We start from the raw sequence: 24092 nt of genomic DNA on the forward strand, positions 1-24092 counted from the left end.
ACAATGCTACTTTTGGATCAGCTAGAAGGGGTTGCTCAATAGTTATATGAAATACTCTGCCAAAAGAGGTTAAGTATATTGCCTCTGCATTGGTTCTAGCCCTGTGCTAAAGACAGCAGTTAAAACCATTCATACTTATTATTTTGTAAATTATTAACCTGACTGGACAGTAGTACTAACAAATCATTGTCTGGCTCATTCACTGTTCTTACAGCATCTCATGGGTAGAAAACTGCTACTTTGTAATCCAGATTTTGCTTAGTTCTTGGTTGTTCAGGATCTGTGTAACTCTTATTAATGTTAATTGTATGTGCACACAGTGAGGGAAGAATTCTATTTGAGAGAGGCAGGGGAACAGTAATGAGAAGTTGCTGTTTGCATACACCCTCTTCCTCTTAATGACTGGTTAACCAGTATTTATGTATATAGGACCTTTTTTTTTTTTTTTACAAACTACAATAAAAGAGCATATATTCATGCTCTGTGCACTTTTGACAACCACTTTTTAAAATACATTAATAAGGAAACAGACCAGTCAGTTACCTGAAATCATATAAAGTAATGCAGTGATACAGGAGCCAGCAAACAGACCTGAAAGCAGGGGAGTTTGGGGAGGGAGTGTGTGGTGTCCTGGTATTGTTGGGGTGCTCTTTGGGGGTTGTTTTGTGCATTTATTGTTTTCGTGTCTCTCAGTGACAGGAAGTAGAGGGAAAGGCTATGACAGATACAGAGGTGGTAGTGGTAGTCAGTCAAGCAATGGAAGAAAGGATGAAGATGACTGGATGTGGGAGCTGTGGGATGTACATGATCCTGGAGGGGGTACCTCAAAAGAACTTTGTTTGTATGAAGGACCGCCTCATAGAGCTGATGGAAGAGAAGATTCGAGGGTTGGAGATGCAGGTGGAAACTCTGGCTGAGTTTAGAAGGTGGTTCGAGCAGATGATGGCGCAAAGGATTGAGGAGTCTGGAAAAACCCAGAGCTCCAGATGGAAGCAGGCCCAACGAACTCTGAGGGGAGAGTGTGGGTGAAGAAACTGGCCAGTGGAAGCATGTCACTGCGAGAACCCGCAGAGGAAAAGATGGGCTAATGAAGGAGAAGTAGAACTCAAAAACAGCTTTGCAGGGATGGAAAATGAAGAAGGGGCACAGCAGGTGGTTACTGAAGATGGGAGGGCAAGGAAGAAGAGAAGAGCAGCTAGTTCTATACAAAGAGTGGATGAGCCAACGAAGATATTACCAAAGAAGAGCCCCAGGAGGATACAGGAATGATTGCAGAGGACTGCAAAGGAAAATAGTAGACAAGATGACTTGCAGCCAGAAAGAACAGGGGATAGGCCGGAGAATCGCACCGTTACCAGGAAAAGGCAGGTCTATGTGATTCATAGCTTCATAGACTCTAAGGTCAGAAGGGACCAATATGATCACCAATATGATATGATTGGGGACTCCCTGCTGAGAAGAACAGACAGGCCTGTAACCAGAGCTGAATCGGAGAACAGAAGGGTGTGCTGTCTGCTGGGGGCTAAGATACAGGAGGTGGACCTGAGGCTGAAGACGATACTAACAGGAGGAGGAAAGAATCCACTAATTGTCCTTCATGTGGGTACAAATGATATAGCTAGATTCTTGCTGGAACACATCAAAGGAGACTATGCCAGGCTGGGGAAGGCTCTTCAGGAAAGCGAGGCTCACGTGATCTTCAGGGGGATTCTGCCTGTCCCTAGAGAAGAACAACAAAGGCATGACAAGATTTTGATGATCAACAGATGGCTCAGGCAGTGGTGCTATAAGGAGGGCTTTGGGATGTATGGTCACTGGGAGGCATTCATGGACAGAGGACTGTTCTCTTCTTCACCTGAGTAGGGAGGGAAATGCACTTCTAGGATGGAGTCTGGCACAACTGATTAAGAGAGCTTTAAACTTGCGAGTTGGGGAAGATGTTTGGGAGATGCCCAAGTAATCTCCATGCCTGATTTTCATATTGAGAGGGAGGAAAATGAAGTAAGAAAGGTCACAGCAGTGGGGAGCAGAATGGACATTAAGAGGAAGGGTAGTGTAGATGCTAGTCTAATAGGCAATATTGGTAGAATGACTGTGCCAAATCAGGTAAGGAATGTGAGCGAAGCCAAACAGCAAAAATTAAGATGTTTGTATACCAATGCGAGGCGTCTGGGTAACAAAATGGAGGAACCAGAGCTACTGGTAGAGGAAGTGAAACTAGATATTATAGAGATAACAGAAACATGGTGGACTAATAGTCACAACTGGCGTACAAGTATTGAAGGGTATGTGCTGTTTAGGAAAGACAGATATAAAGGCAAAGGTGGTGGAGTAGCATTGTATATCAATGATGAGGTAGACTGTAAAGAAATTAGAAGTGATGGAATTGATAAAACAGATTCTGTCTGGGTAAAAATCACTTTGGGGAAGAAAACTACTAGAGTTTTCCCTGGGATAGTGCTTGGGTGTGCTACAGATCACCAGGATCTGATTTTGACATGTATAGAGACCTCTTTAAGGTTTTTAATGAAGTAAATACTACTGGGAATTGTGTGACTATGGGAGACTTTAACTTCTCAGATATAGACTGGAGGACAAGTGCTAGTAGTAATAATAGGGCCCAGATTTTCCTGGATGTGATAGCTGACAGATTCCTTCAACAAATAGTTACTGAACCAACAAGAGGGAATGTCATTTTAGATTTGGTATTGGTGAGTAGTGAGGACCTCATGGAAGAACTGGTTGTAGGGGACAACTTTGGTTCAAGCGACCATGAGTTAATTCAGTTCAAACTAAAAGGAAAGATAAACCAAAATAGATCTGTGACTAGGGTCTTTGACTTCAAAAGGGCTAACTTTAAAAAATTAAGGGAATTAGTTGGGGAAGTGGATTGGACTGAAGAACTAAAGGATCTAAAGGTGGAGGAGGCTTGGACTTAGTTCTTACAACTTTAACTTGAAGTATCTGAAACCTGCATCCTAAGGAAAGGGGAAAAAATCATAGGCAAAAGTTGTAGACCAGGCTGGATGAATAAGCATCTCAGACAGGTGATTAAAAGAAAGCAGAAAGCCTGCAAGGAGTGGAAGATGGGAGGGATCATCAAGGAAAGCTAGCTTTTAGAGGTCAGAACATGTAGAGATACAGTGAGAAGGGCCAAAAGCCAAGTAGAGATGGACCTTGCAAAGTAAAATAAAGCCAATAGTAAAAGGTTCTATAGCCATATAAATAGGAAGAAAACAAAGAAAGAAGAAGTGGGACCACTATGCACTGAGGATAGTTAAGGATAATCTAGGCATGGCCGAATATCTAAACAAATACTTTGCCTCCATTTTTAATGAGGCTAATGATTAGCTTGGGGATAGTGGTAGGGTGGTTAATGGGAATGAGGATATGGAGGTAGAAATTACCACATCCAAAGTAGAAGCCAAACTCAAATAACTTAATGGGACTAAATCGGTGGGGTGGGGGTGGATAATCTCGATCCAAGAATATTAAAGGAACTAGCGCATGAAATTGCAAGCCCATTAGCAAGGATTTTTAATGAATCTGTAAACTCGGGCTGTACCGTCTGACTGGAGAATTGCTAACAAAGTTCCTGTTTTTAAGAAAGGGGAAAAAAGTGATCCAGGTAACTACAAGTCTGTTAGTTTGACCTCAATAGTATGCAAAGTCTTGGAAAAAAATTTTTAAAAGAAAGTAGTTAAGGAGCTCGAGGTTAACAGTAATTGGGACAAAATACAACATGGCTTTACAAAAGATAGATCTCCTTTTTTGGAGATGATAACTGATTTTTTAGACAAAGGGAATGCAGTGGATCTAATTTATCTAGATTTCAGTAAGGCATTTGATATGGTTCTACATGTGGAATTATTAGTTAAATTGGAGAAGTTGGGGATTAATATGAAAATTGAAAGGTGGATAAGGAACTGGTGAAAGGGGAGACTACAACGGGTCATAGTGAAAGGTGAACTCTCAGGCTGGAGGGAAGTTACTCGTGGAGGTCATCGAGGATCAGCCTTGGGACCAATCTTATTTAACCTTTTTATTATTGACCTTGGCACAAAAAGTGGGAGTGTGCTAATAAAGTTTGTGGATGACACAAAGTTTGGAGGTATTGCCAATACAGAGAAGGATTGGGATATCATACAGGAAGATGTGGATGACATTGTAAACTGAAGTAATAGAAATGATGAAATTTAATAATGGAAAGTGGAAGGTCATGCATTTAGGGACTAATAACAAGAATGTCTGCTGTAAGCTTGGGGACACATCAGTTTGAAGTGAAAGAGGAGGAGAAGGACCTGGGCGTATTGGTTGATCACCGGATGACTATGAGCCGCCACTGTGATGTGGCTGTGAAAAAAAAGCTAATGCGGTCCTTGAATGCATCATATGAGGTATTTCCATTAGAGATAGGGAGGTGCTAGTACCATTATACAAGGCGCTGGTGAGATCCCATCTGGAATACAGTGTGCAGTTCTGGTGTCCCATATTTAAGAAAGATGAATTCAAACTGGAACAGGTGCAGAGAAGAGCTATTAGGATAATCAGTGGAATGGAAAACCTGCCTTATGAGAGGAGACTCAAAGAGCTTTGCTTGTTTAGCCTGACCAAAAGAAGATTGAGGGGAGATATGATTGCTCTCTATAAATACATCGGAGGGTTAAATACCAGGGAGGGAGAGGAATTATTTAAGTTTAGCACCAATGTGAACACAAGAACTAATGGATATAAACTGGCCATGAGGAAGTTTAGACTTGAAATTAGATGCAGGTTTCTAACCATCAGAGGAATGAAGTTCCTGAATAGCCTTGCAAGGGGAGCACTGGAGTAAAAAAACCTAGCTGGCTTCAAAACTGAGCTTGATACGTTTATGAAGGGGATGGTATGATGGGACAGCCTAGTTTGGCAGTTGACTGATCTTTGACGACTGGTGGTAGATATGTCAATGGCCTGTGAAGGTATGTTAGATGGGGTGGGTTCTGAGTTATTAAAGAGAATTTTTTCTTGGGTGTCTGGCTGGTGAGTCTTGCCCATATGCTCAGGGTTTAACTGATCACCGTATTTGGGGTCAGGAAGGAATTTTCCCCCAGGGCAGATTGGCAAAGGCTCTGGGTTTTTTTTGTCTTCCTCTGTAGCATGGGGCACGGCTCACTTGCAGGTGGATTCTCTGTACCTGAACATCTTACAGGTCATATTGTCTTAAATTAATCCAGAAATTGATAAATAATTTGTTCAGTACTCTGAGTGTGATGTTGTATTATCCCAGTTCTACCCAAGAGCTACTTTATCCACACATCAATCTCAGGATTCTACCAATGTAAAATAGCACCGTGTGCTTCTTTTTCTTTGTCTAGGTAATATTGGCAATAAGAACCAAGATAATGATGCTTTGTCAGCAATATTACAAGATCATTTATTTAATAAGTGCTCTGTGCTTTGCCTGTGGCCTTTGCTGAACTGGTGTATCAATAAGATACAAACAGAGTGTATTTACTTTAATTCAGATAAAAATAACAAGTTTTCAAGTTTCAGTATTGGTGGATAGAGAACTTACAATATTAGATAATTGATAATTAATAGTAATAATTTTATTAAAGGTATGGATGTTTAGCCCACTGTAGACACATCTTCCTCTCTGAAGGTCAGCCATTCACATCATAGGACCATATGATTTGACATACCAAAGCAGATGAATAATTCATCAAATCTGGTATTCCACCTCTGGTAGTGGCCTATGTGTAATATTTTGGAGAAAGGCAAATGTGCTTTTCCACCATAATGTGCTTTGTCAATAGCATAACTATGTACATGGAGGGAAGCTGGGGAATTCATTCTTGGTGTCCTGAAGTATAGGAGATGACAAATGCATTACTGTGAGAACCTGTCATGGGATGAGTTTATCCCATCCTCCTTTTGATGAAGGGGTGGGACATGGTTGGCCCACCCTTAAATCTGGCGCTGGGACTGACCAGGGAGGCTAATGTAGCCTTGTGGCCGGAGTCAGTGGGTTTGCCCATAGCCACCAGGCGGTAAGGCCTCGTGGCTAGAGTCAATGGGTTTGCCCTGGTCCGTAGGGTCATTTTGCCTAATAGCGAGGCAGGGTAGGCCACTACCTAGGTGTGGGTGGCAGCTGGGGTAGCGGGACCTGGTCCTTCCTTACTCTACCATGTCCCAGCCCAGAGCCCTGACAGTGGCAGAGGGTTCAGTGGCAGGGAGCGAGCTGAAGTGCACTGACAACTCACAGGATAATGTCTAAATCTCCCAGGCACCTTCCTACCCTGACTTCTGAAGCTGCAGCCTGGGCATCATCTGGGTCTCTGGGTACCTCAGCAAGTGTAATACCCTGTGATTCCAGGCTCCATCAGGACTCTGCTGGATCTGTGGCAGTTGACACAATTGCAACATCTCTGGTCCCATAGCCTAGTGTTCCTGTGTTAGAGCCTCCACTGTTGGTCCTTCCTCCTCAGTGTCCAACCTCAACTGAGCTGAGATGCTCCCTTTTATACTAGAGCACTTGGAGCATGCCCAGTAGGGTTGAGGGGGCGTAGCTTTCTCAACCTGTAATGTAGAGTTAACCCTTCCCTGTCCAGTATGGGGTGAGTTTACAGAACCCTTTACAGAACCCTTAGGAATAATCCTTTTCTTTTTACCCATCCTTAAGCCTTTTTGCATGCTCATCATTGTTCCTACTAAGGGCATTGAAAGACTTCTCTTACAGTTCTTGAACATTTCCCTTTCATCATCTAGAATGAATCATGGCTTCTTCTCAAAGTGTTGCAGTGTTGCAAGAGGGGTTAACTGCAAAGTCATAACCGTCAGACTTTTTTTCATAGAAGCTGAGCTTAATGCCTTTTCTGTGCTCCCTCAGCATCTGCTGCCCTCTGAAAAAGAGGTATAGTTCTTAAAATCCAGCCTCAAACATTCTAGTACATAAAGTTGCCTCTGGACCCATGGAGGCAGCCAGATTGGGTGAACACTGAAAGATCCAGTTTGTACAAACATGGGTTGGGGTAAATAAAGAGTATATGATACATAAGCAAAATTACTGCTAATAAATGTTTTTATGAAGCATTTGTGGAGGTTTAATATACAGAAAAATGCTTGAATAAATTAGAGAGACTTTACACTCATTTATCTATAAAGGTTGATGAATATCAGAATACATAAGATATTTAAAATTACTTTTCTTACTTTGATCTTCTATATTAAAATGAAAATGGAAGGAAAGCAAAGAACTTGTCTTAGGGTGTTTCCTACTCTGTAATTATTTAGTCTCTATGAGAAAGTTATATAGTTTTCAGAACCTCATTGAGACAGTGTAGATTAGGTATACCTCTAGGTATAACGTTCTGAGCTGTTAGATTTGTATTAACTAAGCAGTGTTTGGATGTTCAGTAAAATATATGAATAGCAGATGGAATACCTACAAGGATAACCCACATATGCTGTAGGAAGTGGTTTTGGTGATTCTGTAGCTGCCATTCTTGTTTCAGAGTTAATAGTGAACCAATATCCCAGTTTTGGTTTTAAGGGGTGCTCTGCTACAGCAGGTAAAAACAGGCCATCTGAGGTTATTGAAAATCCCCCACTGCATTTTGAAAGTGCAAGAATAGCAGTACCCATAGTCTTCCAATTTTGCTAATTCTATTCTCTTTACTTAAATTCCCACAACAGTTTCAAATAGATAGCGTTCTTTACTTTCTGTTCTAAAGTATTGCTGTGTGCTATTAATTGTTGTAAAAATGTTATTAAAAATACTGTTTTAACTAGATATATACTGGAAATCATTGCAATATCAGTTTTTAAAGTACCTCCTTTAAAAAAATAGCTGCTTATTGAACATTCAGGAACAGGTGGATGGATGAGAGAATACCTGACTTTTGATTAAGTCTTAGATAGGGGCCTGAGTCACAAAACTTCAGCCAGGATTTTGAAGCACCAAAAGCGGAGTGTCTGGATTCCAGGTACTTACAGTAAAATTCAAGATAATATAAATGTACTATTTGTATGTATGTACTGCTCCGTTGGAGCACTGTAAGTTGCCATTACAGGGAGATGGATTCTGTGATATAACAGGCTTTTCCATCTTTAGTTACAATGGTCTTCTAAGTTGTTGCGCATAATTGATAAGTAGGAAAGCAATTTATTCATAAACTATACTGTATATTGCTTTGCTACTGTTTCATATTGTGTATCCCTAAGGGTTGTACTTTTATAATACAATGTGTTTGTTTACAGGTGTTAACATCTGATTTGGAAAACAGGGAGAAGCAGCAGCAAAGGATGCTGGACCAGCTGAAGGAGATACAGAGCTGCTACAAGGCCTGTGATAGTGAACGCAGGCAAACTGAATTCCAAACTGCTGAGCTGGCTCAGCAACTTGAAGACTCCACCAAGGAAGCAGATAGATATCTTGCTGAATTTAGGCAATCTGAGACCCTTAGGATAGAGACTGAGAAGAAGAAAGAAGAGTTGAAAGTGAAAGCTCAGGAATCCATTCGACACTGGAAGCTGAAATACAGGAAACTGGAACGTGATATGGTGAAACAGAATGAAACCATCAATCAGCTGATGGACAAAAGCAATCAGGTAAGAACAGAGCCTTTATTTTTCCTCTCCTTTCCCTTTTTATTTTAGAAATGTACATGAGGAAGTGACATATGCACTAGCCCATCTAAGAACTGGACTGTGAATTTACATAGGCCACAAAACAGCTGGCAGATGATGTAATGTGGTGTGTTTGAATATGATCATTTATATCATTGTTGCTATCACTGTTATACAATTGCAACAACCTTTATACAAAATATATCATGTAAAATGTCAATGGAAAAATTACAGTCTATCAAATATGATTATCCTGGTTAAATCCATGTATCATCTTTGTTTCTGAAATTATGAATATTGGCTATGTACTTGCATCTTACACATGTGCTGTATTTCTGGGTGACACCCCCGAGATAGAATTTACATCAAGGCCAGACAGCTGTGTGTTGATGGCCCAGTAAGGACATTCAGCTCACAATGGGCCGTTGAAGAAATTCATCCCTCTCAGTAAGTCTTTCATGTGGATGCCTCAGAAAGAATATGGGTAATGGCTGCAATGGCTGCCTCTGTGAGTCATCATAGCATGTAAGGGCATGTGATATGTTCATGGACCCTGGACTTTATCTTGGGCTAGTAATTTTCCATGCATCTGTGCTGTGGGCTTTGTTTGAGACAGTAAAATTCCATGCGCATGGTAGAGGATATAAAAAAGCACTTGAGACATCTCCATTTTGTCTTCATTTCCTGCTTCATTTCTCTGGACTGGATTTCTAACAAAGAAACTCTAAACAAGGACTGATGACCCCCAATCTGTTTGAGTAATTCCAGAGAGACTTTTGCAAGCTAGCAGTTTATTTCATCACTGCTTTAGACATGATAAAAGGGCTTTGCAATCACTTTTATGCATGTGATCTATTAACCATTTATAACTCTCTTCTTCTTTTCTTTTATTATTAAACCTTTAGTTTTTAGTTACTCAAGGATTGGCATCAGTATGATTATTGAGTAACATCTGAGTTATATATTGACTTGGCCAGGTGATGGGTCCCTTGGGATTGAAAAGACCCTATATTTGATTAAATTGTTTTTTAGTAACCACTCATCATAAAGTCTAGTGTCTGGGTGGTGAGCCACAAGCTGGAATGCCTAATGAGATTGCAATTTTGAATTCTTGTTAAGCAGTGTGATGATACAGAAGTTGACTTTTGTTATTGGCTTGGTATAATTTAATGATAGGGCAGACTCACTCCAAACTGGTGGTTATTCTATTTCTCAGCTGTCTGTCCTGAATTTGGCATCCTCAGCTGTGACCCACTGAGGCGTGATGACAGATGGTAATGACTTTGTTTCTATCGACTTGTGCTGGATTCATGTTGTCAGCTTAGAAGTAAAATACTCCATGTTCATTACATAACCTCTGAGCTTTGCCATCTCCTTTCTAAATCAGTATGATTTGTTCACAGTTCCTTAGCTTGTGAAAACAAAACAAAATTTTTCTTTTCACTACTGATATTGATTTTACTTTTGCACTTCTGTGCACAGACAGCTTAGACGGGGAAAATGAACCTGTCATGTTCACTTTTTGACTGTTGTAAATTAGCTTATGTGCCAGTATTTGGGTTACTAACGCTACAGATAAATGTTTAAACCCAAACAAAAAAAAAGTCAGTCTGCATCATTAACATAATACAGTCTCAAAGTGGGAGGAGAGGTCGAGAATAACTTACATTCTGCCTGCAGTTTTAGTTTAACATAGAGGATGGTTTTGGTAACTGCTTATCTGCTCTGAGGGCTCCCTTATGCCTTGTTCTTTGAAGTTCTGTTTTGTCCCCCTTCTGCTCAATGTATATGTGATTCTTCTAGGAAGGATTCAAGACCATATGGGCTGTGGTGTACCTAGCCATGTGCATTACACTCAGCTCCATGTTTTGTCTGTGTCAGATGCGAGTGGTACAGAGTGGGATTTTTCAGTGTCTAACTAAGACTAAGATTTGTATAAATTCATACTGACTGAAACTCAGGCGGGAGGTGTTGCATAGTGGGCTGTGGTAAGATCTTAACAGGATGTCATGAATCATTTTTCTACAGTTTTTAGTGGGGTTTAATGGGATTATTCAGTAGTTTGGAGGGAGGATTGAATCCTCTGGTTCTGGAATATCAGATGGTGTTGCTGGACAAGAATGCACTGAGCAGAGTTAGATGACACTGATTATTAATAACAGTGGAAGCTTGTGGTAGCTGGTCTTCCTTAGAGCCCAGTTTTCCTTATTTTCACCTTGGTGGCTTGGTGGCTGAGTTAGAAGGAACAACGCCATCTCTTGAGTGAACAGCATAATTTCTTGTAGCCCTTGGGATTTTCTTTGGAGTTCTCCCCTCCAAGTGTTCATCATCTCTCACTCTGTTCAACTTCTCAGTGCTGATAGGATTGCAATCTAAGGTGGGCGTAGTTACAGGTTTAGAGTACTATGATTAATAAAAATTTCATCTTTCGGTCACTGGCTGAAAAATTACCATTGTAATTGTAATTATAGAGTAATAGAGTTTAAGGCAGAAGGGACCACCAGATCATCTAGTCTGAACTCCTGTATATCATAGGCCACCCAGCACCCACACCTTAAACCCAACAACCAAAATTAAACCAGAGTATTACAGCCCACAGAAATGTAGATTATTATGTGCTGGAGGCAGAGAAATAAAGCGGGATTGAAGTTCACTAGTGCCTGAGCCCCCTTCCCAGCCAGTGAATTCCCAGAAAGTGAATAATGTATATTCTGATATTTTAAAATAAAGACTGAGGTAGAGCAAAAGGTGAAGAACAGATAGCATTGGAGTTGAAGACATATTTAAAAAAAAAAAAAAAGACAAAGGAAGAAGATTTTGAAGTTTTGCAGGCTTGTAACTGAACTGGTTTTTGTATAAAAGGAGAGAGAGCACAATCTTTGTGATGGCAACTCAAATAGTTATAGCTATAATGATATTGAATCTTCCTATAGATATGATATTTAAGGTTGCCTGACTTGGATTTTTCTCTTTGCTGTTTTAAGTTTTTCCCATTAAAGATGCATAAAAATGCTGAATGGTACTGGTATTCTTATTTAAAAATCTGTTTGAATCTTGTTTTTCAGGTTAGAGGTTATCTGTACCTTGCCAACAATTTTGACAGATGTTTGTAACATCTGAAAAAAGTTTTTCTTACTAGTGGATATGTAATATCAAACAAACTGCATGTCCTTCTGGGAACAAAACACAAATATTTAATTGTGTATTTTTTTTAAAAACAATGTCACACACTTTGCATCTGAGAGTTTTTGACACACAGATACAACACTTATCATGAGCTTTAGGGAACTAGATGAAAATAATTTGGGCATCTTTGAAAATTTACAGACACAAATAATCTAGTGTCTCAGATAAACTGGGATTTTTAAAAAATGCAGCTTGAACGTCTTGCTTTTGATACATTCCTTGAAAGTGATGATTGAAAAATATCAAACTTGAATTCTGAAAATAGTTTGCAGTTATATGAGTTTTTCCAAATATTTGCAAGCTTCATTTGACCACTGGTTGTAGCAGGCTTGCTTAGATGTACTTTTCTGCATAGTTGTCAGGATAGTGTGTTAAAGTCTTGGCCTTGTAGTTAGCCTTCCACATGATATTGTTTCATTTTCTAGAATCTTTAAATTGTTGCTCCTTCTTAGCTTTAATGTATTGTCTCCACACTGAGAAAGTGTATAATACATATAAAACATACAAATATACATACACATGTTTTAAGTTAATGCAAGCTATCACCTTTTTAATAATTAAAAATAATTTAGGGTAAGTGCTAAATTATAGTTCTTGAATACAGTACTGCAGTCGATATGCAGTTTTAGAAAGGCTAGAACACTGATGCACTCCCAGACAAAAACTTCAGGTCCATATACCAATATCTTAACGTCTGAATTTCTTTTAAATGTAACATTAACTCTGAATTTCCTGGGTTTGTAATGTTTGGTATGGGGATAATTACATCATCCCTGTGATGTTTGTTACCTGTAATGGTGCGTACTGTCAATCTTTATTGCATTTTAACATGGTTTTTTTGTCTTGGGATATTTTAAAATAAATAAATATTTGTAATGGTACTTGGTAGTCTCCTTTGAAACAGCATAGTTTAGTGTCAAACATAAATAAATCTCTGAAGCTACTTTTAAGAATTAAAAAAATCCAGTAGTGGATATAATGTAATATAAGCAAATCTCAAGCAGGCCCTTATCCTTCCCTCATCTTGATTCATTAATATAGTGACACTCCTGATTAGTAGCAGAAAGTACAGTAAGTTCCCATATACTTTGGTGAGGGAATTTTTAAAAATTATTTTATAGTGCAGATACTGGAAGAAGAAGCAGGGATGGTGTGAAACTATTCGTCAAATAGCATCGTGGGCAAGCCAAAATACTGAAGGATTTATTCACTTGCCCATTAGGTTGTCTCTCTGTTTTGTTGCTGTTTATTTATCTTTCTTCCATAGTATTATCCAGTAGAAAGCAGTATAACTCAGACTGTAAAGAGGATGGGAAAAATGGAAGACTGACTCAAAGTGGACCCTATTCAGAGTTACTTAAGCACATGCCTACCCTTAAGCTTGCGATTAGTCCCATTGAGTCAGCACGACTACAAGCAGGTTTAAAGTTAGTTAAACTCTTAAAAACCTTTTGAGTCAGGGCCATAATCTATAAACATTTTTTATTCGCACAGTATAGAGCCTGTTTCTTGCTTCCAGACAACATAGCTTGCACCAAATTTTGATCAAATGAATTTTTAGGTAATATTTTGACTCTCCTCCTCTTTTTATCATATTTCCTAGGTCCTTAAAGAAAAGGATGACCTGAAGGGTCAGCTTCTCTCTGCTGTGCACCAAATAGAAAGCCTTCGGAAGGAGCTGAGTGATGTGCTTACAAAGAGGGCCCAGCAAGAAGAGGAACTTCATTGTAACGAGGTGAAGCTCAGTGAAACCAAGTCTCAACAGCTAGTTCTTGAACAAGAGCTCAGGGAAGTCCAAGGTACAGCAAAGAAACTGGAGAGTGAGTTGCAAAAACAGATCGTGGTACAGAATCAAATGAGAAATGAAAAAGAACGTTTAGAGGAAGAGCTTGAAACCGCTAACATGATCAATGAAAAAGACCAAGAAAGATTCTTAGAGATGCAAGCAGATATAAAAAACTTAAGCGCTATTCGGGCAGAGCTGACAAACAGAATAGCAGAGGAAGAGAGAGCCAAGAAAGAGGCTCTTAAGAACCTTTCAGACCTCCAGAAACATCAGGAGTCTAAGCAAGAAGAGATGAGTACAACTAGCTGGCAGCTGAAGATGGAAAGAGATGTCCACCAGCAGGAGCTGGCAGATCTTAAATCAGAGTTGCAGAATGTGAAAACCAAGCATGAGAGAAATGTTCAAGAGCTGCTGAAGCTCTTTAGGCAAGAAAAGGATGAGGCAGAGAACCACATTAGGAGGATGAAGGTATCTTTGCTGAATAATTCTGCTGTTGAATTTTTTTTTCTAGTGCGTGATAAAGTTAACAAAGCATGAACTTTTAAAGATCTTTGTGTTTCTGTGCATTGCAGAAAAGGTAAAACTAACAATAAAGGGGTTCATGCATATTAAGTCTGGTTGAAATGGATTATAATAACTCAGGGACAGCTTCTGCAGATCACTGAAGCCTTTTTAAGAAGACTATTTAGCTGTTTCTGGAGTTCCGATAAAGGTAGATGTAATGATAAATGATAACCTAAAATAGGACATGTTTCAAAGATATAGACGTTGAAAGGTCTGGGTGTCGCTTTAAGACAAAAGCTCTCATTAGTACAACAGTTATTTCGGTAAATTCAGTGGACTGCATAGAACAGGGTATGTAAAACATTGGAATTCTAACACTTTGATCCTAATCTCTCTGCCTGCCTGCCTTTTTAACTGTTACCCCTGTTATACTGTGGATCTATCATGTCCCAGAGATGCTGCATTTCTGGAAGTGTATGTATTGCACAATAGCTGAAATAACATCACTGGCACTCCAGGAACAGTTTCTGAAAATGAATCATAGTAGCATGTCTGAATTTGCAAAGGTTAGTTTTAATGACTCCTTGTATTTTAAAGTGTTTCCAGAGTGTACAATTTCCATATCATTTATTAAAAAGAAAAAAACAAAAAAAAGTACCATAAAATATTTTATGAAGCAGACCATTAAATTTATTTACAAGCAAGTTCACATTTTTAGTGTAACTCATATGCTGCTCACTCTAGTCTAGATGATACAGAATGAAGAAAACAAGAACATTTTATATTTCATAAGACTGATCTGAATAAAACCTGAATATTTACACTGAAATGGATACTCTAAACAGCCTTATTAATTTTAAACATTTGATTGTGAATTTGTGTGATCAGTCATCTATTACATTTTTTATTGGTGTAAACTAGTGTAGGATAGCAAGTTTGTATTTATTAATAATCATTATTTACATAATACTCTGGGTGTACTCAGTGGTTTACAAAATAGTTTGTAGATGTCAAGCTGTTCTGAGTAGGGGGTATGTCTGAAACGTGGTACATTAAATCTAAACGTACTCTTCCCAAGCTGAATTTTTTTTGTTAAAAGACAAAAACAGGCTACTTAAATGAATATTCCATCAATGCGATCGTTAAAAAGCCAGGAAATTCCTAGTTAAATCTTCAGCTATCTTTTGCAACCTACAACCATGATTTTGCATACTCCAAGTAACCTCACCCTCATCAACCACCTGTAATATACATGGTTCCTTCTTTCTTTCCATAAGATATGCAACTTCTAATTTTAGCTATGTGGAGTAGTCAGAAATGAATGGGGATTTTGGTGCTTAGAAATTTGAATTGGTGGTACTTTGAAAATAGATGGTTAGTGCTTGCTGTGCCAAATTTGGAAAGTTATGCTTACATGTTGGTTGATGTAGAAAGTGCTCAGATATTAGTGATAGGTAGCAGTATGAAACCTTAAAATAGGTAGATGACTGTTAATGGAGGGAGCAGAGGGAAGAGGGGTGTGTGTTCTAGGTGGTAAATTCCCCAGAATGGAGCTCCTGAGGACTTATTTCCTCAATCCAGGCAGCTCAAACCCCACAGTGCACAGATACTGCAGTCAGAGGCATGGTATAACAACCTGAATAGAGCACATAACAGAAACTCAGTTTTTTTCATGCTGCCTCTTTGGAAGCCAGATTTACCAGCACCCTTCATATCCTTGCTGTCCCCTTCCATGCTTCCTCTACTTAATCAGTGACCTCTTTTTCCTTTCCGCCTCTTCCAAAGTTTTCCATGCAATTGCTGTAGGGTGCATTAGATGAACGGGGAGTGAGTTTTTGTGTAGCAGGAAAGGCAGAAGGGCTTGGGGAGTGTTGTGTGAATATATGAGGGAACCTGGCATGAGACCTGCCGGAGTTTGTGTGTGAGAGAGGCTTGTGCTGGGAAGGAGCCCACTGTTTCTGCATTGAGGCATCAGTGCTTGAAGGGCTCCTATGCTGCAGAGGCAGTAGGCTTTTAGTTCTGTTTTAAATAGAAATTGCAATCCCGTCTTCATTTTGTAGTCACTACCAGTGTCTCCATTCTAAAGACAAGTAAGCCAAGGCACAGGGAGTTAAGTGCCCAAAAGTCCCCTGGTGAGTCAATTACACACACAAAAATAGAACCCAGGAGTCCTGACTCTGTCCCCAATTCTTACCCCTCCTATTCCCTTTATGCTCTAAAATCATTATTGTACTGTTAGAATAATAAAATTAAGCTTGCATATATGACTGACACTTGAAGGGATAACTACTAAAAGAATATACACAGTGTAATTTACATATCCACCATGCAGATATGGCTTTTGGCTTTTATTTCCTCCTCCAGTTGCTGTTATGGGGTCATCTCAGGTTTGATAAATTGACATCATACCTGCTTTTTCAGTCTCAGAAATGATTGAAAATGTTTGTTTTCTTCTCTAGAGTCTTTTTGTCTCCTTATTCTCTGATACTCTCACATTTAGTAGAATGCAGAAAACCAAGTTGATGTTGGCAAGGGATTGTCTCCTTGATTGTCTCCAGCTGTATAAATCTTTAATACAGTTGCCATGTAGGGAGCATGAGAGGTTGACACCATGTTGTGCTTGCACTTAAAATGGAATTGGATTCTTGCTTTCTGTAATGGGAGAATTTACTTTTAAGGTTTGTTTTGTGTTTGTCTGAATCCCAGGCCCTATGAAAATATAACTCTCTTCCCCAAGTATCAATATCAAACAAGTGTGGTTTCCTTGTTAGCTCTGTGTATTTTTTTTTTTTGTAATGTAAATTTTCTGCAGAATTTCTCAAATCCTTCAGTGCCAGTCAAGTTGCAATTATCTTTATTGCGTACATCAATTCTCCTTTTTTCAGAAAGGAGAAGTCTCAATATTTTAACACTAAAGGATAACCAATTTTATTAATCTGCCATACCCAAAAATATCCATTTACCTTAAAGCATTAAAGAGGCTAAAGATATGTCTCTCTGTGTACAAGTGTCCTTGCTAATAAGTGTCAAATCACAGAATTCTAGAAATTCAAGAAAAGACCATTAAATCATCCAGTTCATCTCCCCTTAAGTATAGGAGTAGTCTCTGTCACTGATCCTGATAAAGAAAATGATACATTTTTAGTGTTTTAAGCTTACAATGAATTTCAGTAATGGAATGTTAATTTGTTTATACATTGAGCTTTTCATACAGTGCTATCAAGTTGATGAGCGTGACAGAGTTGCACTACAGAATCCACAAGTCCTCCATTTTGCGCACTCAAAATGGTGCAGGGTCTTGAAAGATCTCACCGAATCCCACAAAGTACACTGCAGGCATCAGCACTTTTTTTTTTAGCTGATTGAACTGTTTTTTCTGCTTTTCTTGTGTCATGGATAAACTGCATGACAGATCCACTTTGTAGTAGAAAAACTTTCTTTACATTTTAATTGTTATGCTGCCAGTAATAAAATCATAGCAGTAAAATCATTTCACTATGACTAGAGAATCATTTCTTAGTGTTCCAGTTTTTGTTATATATATATGTATGTATGTATGTATGTATAATGCAGATGGTTATTTTTAGAAATTAAATCTCAGTAAAATTGTAAAAAAGTCTTACTGATTAAATATTGGTATCATCCCCTAATCTTTTTGCATGGATTTGGGAGTATGCAATCTGGAAATGTTTATAAATAACTTCTATACTGACTGTGTTCTCTGTTTTCCCACTGCCATCAGACAGAATTTGTAGATGAGAAAAATGTAGTAAAAGCTCAGCGTCGACAGGTGGAGAAGATGAAAACTGAATGTGATAAGCTGACAGAAGAGTTAACCCAGAGTGAAGAGGAGAACACAAAACTTAGGCGGAAATATGAGCTTGTGAAACAGGAACTGGTGGAAAAGGTAAACAGGCATCCTAATCTCATTTGTCATCTGATATATAATGGCCAGAATCCATCCAATTTCACTGCTTTATTTAGATGGTTTGGATTACCAAATAATATATGTAAGCTTTGAGAGAACACTTGCAGTCATGCTATTTTAGGCTACGATTGTGTTAGATCAGTCAAGGTAAACATGGTTGGATGAGGTCAGTACTTTCACAGCATACCTCCAAGACAAGTTTTGGTGATTTTGGTAGAGAACTGTTTTCCCTCAGTCAAAATTGTACCAATCCCTGGCTTGGCATTAGTGTGCACTACAGCACACAGCACATTGGTGCTGACAGTACTGTCTTTCACTTATGTTAAAGTGAGGACCTGAGCATAAGATGCCATTAAAGATGGCATTCTGCAAGAGTAGGGATATCTGTCTTCATATCCTCTGAGATTACAATGTGGGTAACTAACAGATGTCTGTCTAAACTCATCTGTTGCTTTGAGTGGATAAATAATTCTTCTTCATTTTGTCATTAAATTGTTGTCCATGGCAAGTTTGAAGTGTATAAGTATAAAGTTTATAAGTATATAAGCACAATAAATGGAATTAAAAATAGCTTGATGAAAGTCTTTTCATGCTTGACTATTTAAAGCATGGCAAACAGAATTTTGCCCAACTTTATAAGAAAAACTTGCTTTTGAGTTTAGAAAGAAACATGAGGAATTTCAATTCAAAGGATAATTTTCTTAAAAAGCTGTAAGTGTCTGAAAATATGGGCCTTGTAGTGGGAGTAGTAGCATCTCATCTATAATGGTGACTCACCAAATGGAAAAGATTAGTATGCGTTAAAGGAAGCATTTTAAGTGGTTGAGCATCAAGTGTTTATTTTTTCAAAATTACTAAAAACTGATAGTTTAAAGAAACAAGAAATGATAGGCCAAGTCTTAATAATTCTCTCTCTGAATGCCGATTAGGTGATGTGACTTCCATTATTTTAGACAGACAAGGTGGCTGATGTAATATCTTTTATTGGGTCAACTTCTGTTGGTGAGAGAGACAAGCTTTCAAGCTTACACAGAGCTCTTCACGTCACTGGCTCAACATCTATGTGGGTTATCTTGGTGAGATCTTCAGCTCATGAATACGTAGTCTGCTAATACACATGCATCAGAGTTGTAATTAGCTTTGTCTTTGGTGGAAAGTTCTTAGCACATCTTTAAAGTTAGAGTTTTAACTCTTCCTTTTACTCTGTTTATTTTCTAGGATCCTATTAGTTCCTTCAGGATTTAATAGAATTTGAAATTCTCCTTCAAGTTAGTCCAAGTGCTTTCCTTCCAGCTTACCTTCCAGCTCTTAAAATAGTATTTTTAGACTTAAATGATTCTTAAAGGAAGTCTTCAATTTAAATAGTCATCAAAAAAGTTATTGTCTTTTCCTCTTAATGCCCCTTGGGAGAGATGGTTCTTGTCTGTCTTGAGTTTGGTAAGGAGTTGCTTAAGCATTGTTCCCCAATTAATATAAACATTTTTATACTCAAATGGTTTCTTACATTAGTAACCAGTTATAGCATCAAATGACCTTATTGTATTTGTACATAAAGCTTCTCACTATTCACATAACAATGGTATCTGATAAATATCTCAAAGGAATCTCATACTTTCTTAAGCATTTGAGAGATAACAAGGTTTTCACCTTTAAGTGGAAACATGAATTAGAAGTAGCAAAAGTCTTCTACAAAACATTTTCCAACTTTAACATTTTAAAAATGTTGACTTCAGAGTGTTTATGAAAGAAACAGTTCCAATATTCCTAAAATTCTTTGGGTTTCAACTAAGGTTTTTCTCTCTTAAAGGGGAGGAAGGCCCACTTTTACAACTTTGTTTATTTCTCTAAGAACACATCCTGATTGTTTCTCCTTTTCAATAGAGAATAGCCTTAACATTCTTTTAAAGTCAGGATTCTGTACAATATTTATATTTTGAAAAAAAATTCTGCCTTCTTGAGATAAGACCATCTCTATACCAAACAGGCTTCTTATACAAGGGAAATAGTCTGATTTCTGATAAGACAATCTCATTGGTTTGTTTGCCTATAGACCAAAAGGGTTCTTGATTTACAACCCACTTTTTATAGCATTTACAAGTTGAGATTAGACTCATAGCAAATGCTCTATACAAAGGACGAATCACAATAACTAACAGTGATATACACCTTTCAGAACATAGTATAAAAGAAATAGCACAGAATGTTAAAGAAAATAGAAATTATAAAATTGTATTTCAGAGCCTGTGAAAACAGTTGTGGAGTTTTATGACCGAGGAGGTATTATCTTTCTTGACACTTGGTCTGTCCCTGGTTGACAGAAAGCAGAGATATCCTAGGAATTTCTTTAGTTTGAACATTTAATTTAATGAGATAAGTAACCAAAACTGTAATTTTGTGTGTTATCCGATTCTCCAAACATCATGTGTAATTAGATTGTAAGATCTTCAGAGAAAGGACTGCATACTATTGTGTTTGTACAGTGCCTACCATTGTGGGGCCCAATTCTTGGTTGGTCCTTATGCACTACCATAATAAAGAAGATAAAAATAATGTCTATGAAAGTAATTGTAAGTGTTGCCTAAAATTCAGTAAAGATAAAGGAAAGTTCGTAATAATCTGACATAAGAATAAATTACAATTTTATTATTAACAATTTTTGCATCAGTATTTAGGTTTACACTGTGTTGTCTAGTGTTCAGTTTAGCAAACTGGATTTGATGTTTCCAAGAGTCTGAAAAGATTTCAGGTTATATTAAAGAAACTTACCTTGAATTGTTGACCTTCTTTTATTTTTGTATCTTTTATTTGGACTTTTAGCTCTTTTTCATGTCCCACGTTTGGGCTGTAGAAGGTTAAAGGTGTTCTGAAAGTTCAACTATTAACAGCAGAAAACTGAAGATGAATTAGGAGAAAGCAGTCTTTAAAAATAAGACTCCAATTCTGTAAAGCACTGAAGTATGTGCTTAAGTATATGAATAGTCTATTTTGACCATGTCATCCTTTAGTTCGCATCCCTCCACTGGCTCCCTCTTCTCTATCATATCAAACATAAGCTAGTTGGTCTTCACTTTCAAGCCCTTCACAGTCTAGCCACACCCTATCTATCATACATCTATCACCTTTCATTCAGTATCAAAAGGTCAAGTCCCATCTCCAGTCAGCCCATGATGCCAGCCTCTGTTGACCACTTGCTAAATTTTCAAACAGGCACCTTCAGGCTTTCTCCTATATTGCCTCTCATGCTTGGGAGCAGCTCTCCATAAACCTCCACAAAATTAACTCATCCACCCCCTTCTGATCCCTCCTTAAAACTCTTGTTTGTCAAGAAGCCTACAAAAGACTTGATAATGGTTAGGTTGACCAATGTTGTCTCTTTGTTTCCTTCTACTTTCCCATCTGTCTGTCTGTATTCATCTGTTGTCTTATATTTAGATTGTAAAGATCTTTGGGACAGGGACTTTTTTCTTTCTTTTTGTTAAGTTTTTGTACAGTGCCTAACATAATGGGGTCTAGGATCATCACTGAGGTCCCTAAGAACTATGGTAATACAAACAATAAAAGTTAATGTTGTGTTTAGATTTATATAACTAATGAAATTTTTTTTTTTTTTTTTTTTTTGCATTTGTAACCCTTTTTCCTTGTCAGGATATGATTTTATATTGCAGTAGAATATGGAAACAAAATGTATTGTTCCAGCAGCTGTTTTATCACTTTATTCTATTGCTGATTTTTCAGGTTAACATCAAAGGGCACATCTGCACTGTTAAAAGCGCCCCATGGCAGTGAGTCTCAGAGCTCTGGTCAAATGACTCAGGCTCATGCTACGGAGCTGAAAATAGCAGTATAGATACTCCTTGTTGGGCTAGTGCCTGGGCTTTGAGACCCTACCCCTTCACTGAGTCTCAGAGCCCAGGCATCTGCACTGCTATTCTTAGCCCCGTAGCACAATCCCAAGTCAGTTGACACAGGCTGTGTGGTTATGTCTACACTGCAATATAAGCCCAGGGTTCTAACTCAGGCTCAAGCCTACTCCACTCCCCCATTCCATCTACACACAAATTGTGCTATCCCAGGGCTCGGACCCAGGGTTTCAGGACCTCATGGGGGGAGGGTCGGAGGGTCTGAGCCTGAGTCAAGCCGGTACCCTGGGTTCAAGCCTTTTTGCTTTGCAGTTGGATGAAGCCCTACTGGACTTGTGCTTTGGGAGTCCACCAACAAAAGACTAGAGTGGCCCCGTTTTGGGAGGGCACTTGGAAGGCTGAGATATGCTTGGTTGGACTTGGGTCTGCATATTGCAGGGAGGACACTGGAGCCCTGAGTTTGGACCCAGGTTAGAAAATTCTTAACTTAGAAAATCAGCATAGATGTTCAAGCCCTGGGTCCACTGGTTCAAATTCCACTAACCCTGAGACTCACTCCCGTGTTTTGTTTTGTTTTTTTTCAGTGTAGACATGCCCACAGTTACAAGCGTAGTACATTCCAAATAATTTTAATTCTGCAAAAATATGAGCACTCCATTGTTTGTTCTTTTTTTAATTGTGGGGCACAATACCTTACATTATGAAATGTATTTTGTTCATTTAATTATATAGTTTAGTATTAGGTATAGTTTAGTTCTCATATTTTGATACTTCATAGTTTATATTCTGCTGTATGTTTTATGAAAGTAACTAAGTCTTGTATAAGACCCCTCAATAATAATGTTTCTGCCATTAAATCTTTGCTGAGAAGCAGGGTGCAACCATTGTTTCTTATGTGTGAGCTATGGGGTGTGCTAACTAGCAAAATGCAAATTCACAAGGTTTCACTGTACAATGCTTTGCTTCCAGTATAAGGAAATCTTTGAATTTCATTTACTATTTTTGTTAAAATAGTGAAGGATAATGTGCTAGAGAACAGAAGTTTGTGGTGTTGTACAGACCTCTTGTCACGTGACCATGGTTGAGTCTGTTACCAGGGTATGTCCCCAGTATGCTATGACATTTCATTGATCTAATGGGATGTGACAGCATAGCACTTGGAACGTAGGACCAGTGACAGAGGTGTTAAATGAAAGCTGATTCTGTTGTGCTTGGAACACCATTCTGGAATTCACACAGTTACAAACGCATATCACTGGCTCTAATCTGTGAAGTATATTGAATATAAACTTTTTAATTAAAATTGGCATGTTTCAGCCTATTGCTGGTGTTGGACAGCCTCCTGAAAAGTTACATCATTTCTTATTCTTCCACTTCTGGTTTCCTCCTCAAATCTTTAAAATCTGCCATTGTCTGATCCTTTCTTAAAAAGACATTTTCCATATTCTCTTCCCTTGTTTTTTACTACAAAGAACATTATATTAAAAAGGTGTTTGCTGTTCTTTGAGTTATTGCACATATCCATTCCTCTTCAAGTGTGTGCATGTCAAGTGTACCAGAGTCAGAGATTTTTCCCTTACCAGCACCGTTTGGGGGGGTGCATGTGACCTCCGCTGCCTTATCCTGCTTCACAATGGTATAAAACAGTGTTTCTCAACCTTTTAAGTAGCAAGTACCCCCTAACTTCTGAAAATTTTAATAAGTACCGCAACACTCAATTTTCCATGGGATTTTATATTTACAGACGAATGTGAGCCATATGTTGGAAGAAGGGCTGAGTATAAAAGGCCGTGATATGACAGATATCAGATCTAGTGTGGGTATGTTACCACCTTTACACCAGGGGTGCGCAACTCAAGTATGTACCTGGACTAGAGGTGATGTTGGCCAAAACTAGGAGGGTTTGAGTGGCATGCCAAAGCTGGGGAATATAAAGTGCAGCGCCAAATTTTTTGCCATAGATTTGAGAGGAGGAAGGGGTGAGAGAGAGACAGGAAAAGAGGGTAACTGGTGACATTTGGGGCTGTCATAGTTGTCAGTTTCACTGCTCTAGCAGTTTTCTGGGCACTGGACCTTGAGCCAGAGATGGGGGCTGCCACCTGGGCAAGTTGCAGGCGGCTGCTGCCTGGCTGCCAGCCCAGGAGGTGGGCAACTGCCACCCAATCTGAGCTGGGGCAGAGGAGGCTTCCGTGCTAACTGGGACCCAGGGATGTAGGCA

The 24092-nt window shown here is 38.7% G+C and overlaps 1 protein-coding gene across 4 annotated transcripts in view; it reads left to right on the forward strand.

Moving 5' to 3' along the window:
* CEP128 (centrosomal protein 128) overlaps positions 1 to 24092 on the forward strand; it is a 400917-nt gene that overhangs the window by 98379 nt on the left and 278446 nt on the right. For all 4 annotated transcript variants that reach the window (XR_010917028.1, XR_010917026.1, XM_067532353.1 and 1 more), the window contains exons 13-15: positions 8242 to 8592; positions 13400 to 14050; positions 17829 to 17993. Coding sequence is in view for 2 of the 4 variants with exons in the window: in XM_067532353.1 (XP_067388454.1) it covers positions 8242 to 8592; positions 13400 to 14050; positions 17829 to 17993 (1167 nt within the window). In the remaining 2 variants the exon portion in view is untranslated. The remainder of the gene's footprint in view (positions 1 to 8241; positions 8593 to 13399; positions 14051 to 17828; positions 17994 to 24092) is intronic.

Source organism: Emydura macquarii, unplaced genomic scaffold (assembly GCF_026122565.2).
Source record: "Emydura macquarii macquarii isolate MOO-44397 ecotype Brisbane River unplaced genomic scaffold, CSIRO-AGI_Emac_v2 contig_374, whole genome shotgun sequence".
In the NCBI taxonomy this organism is placed as follows: Eukaryota; Metazoa; Chordata; order Testudines; family Chelidae; genus Emydura; species Emydura macquarii.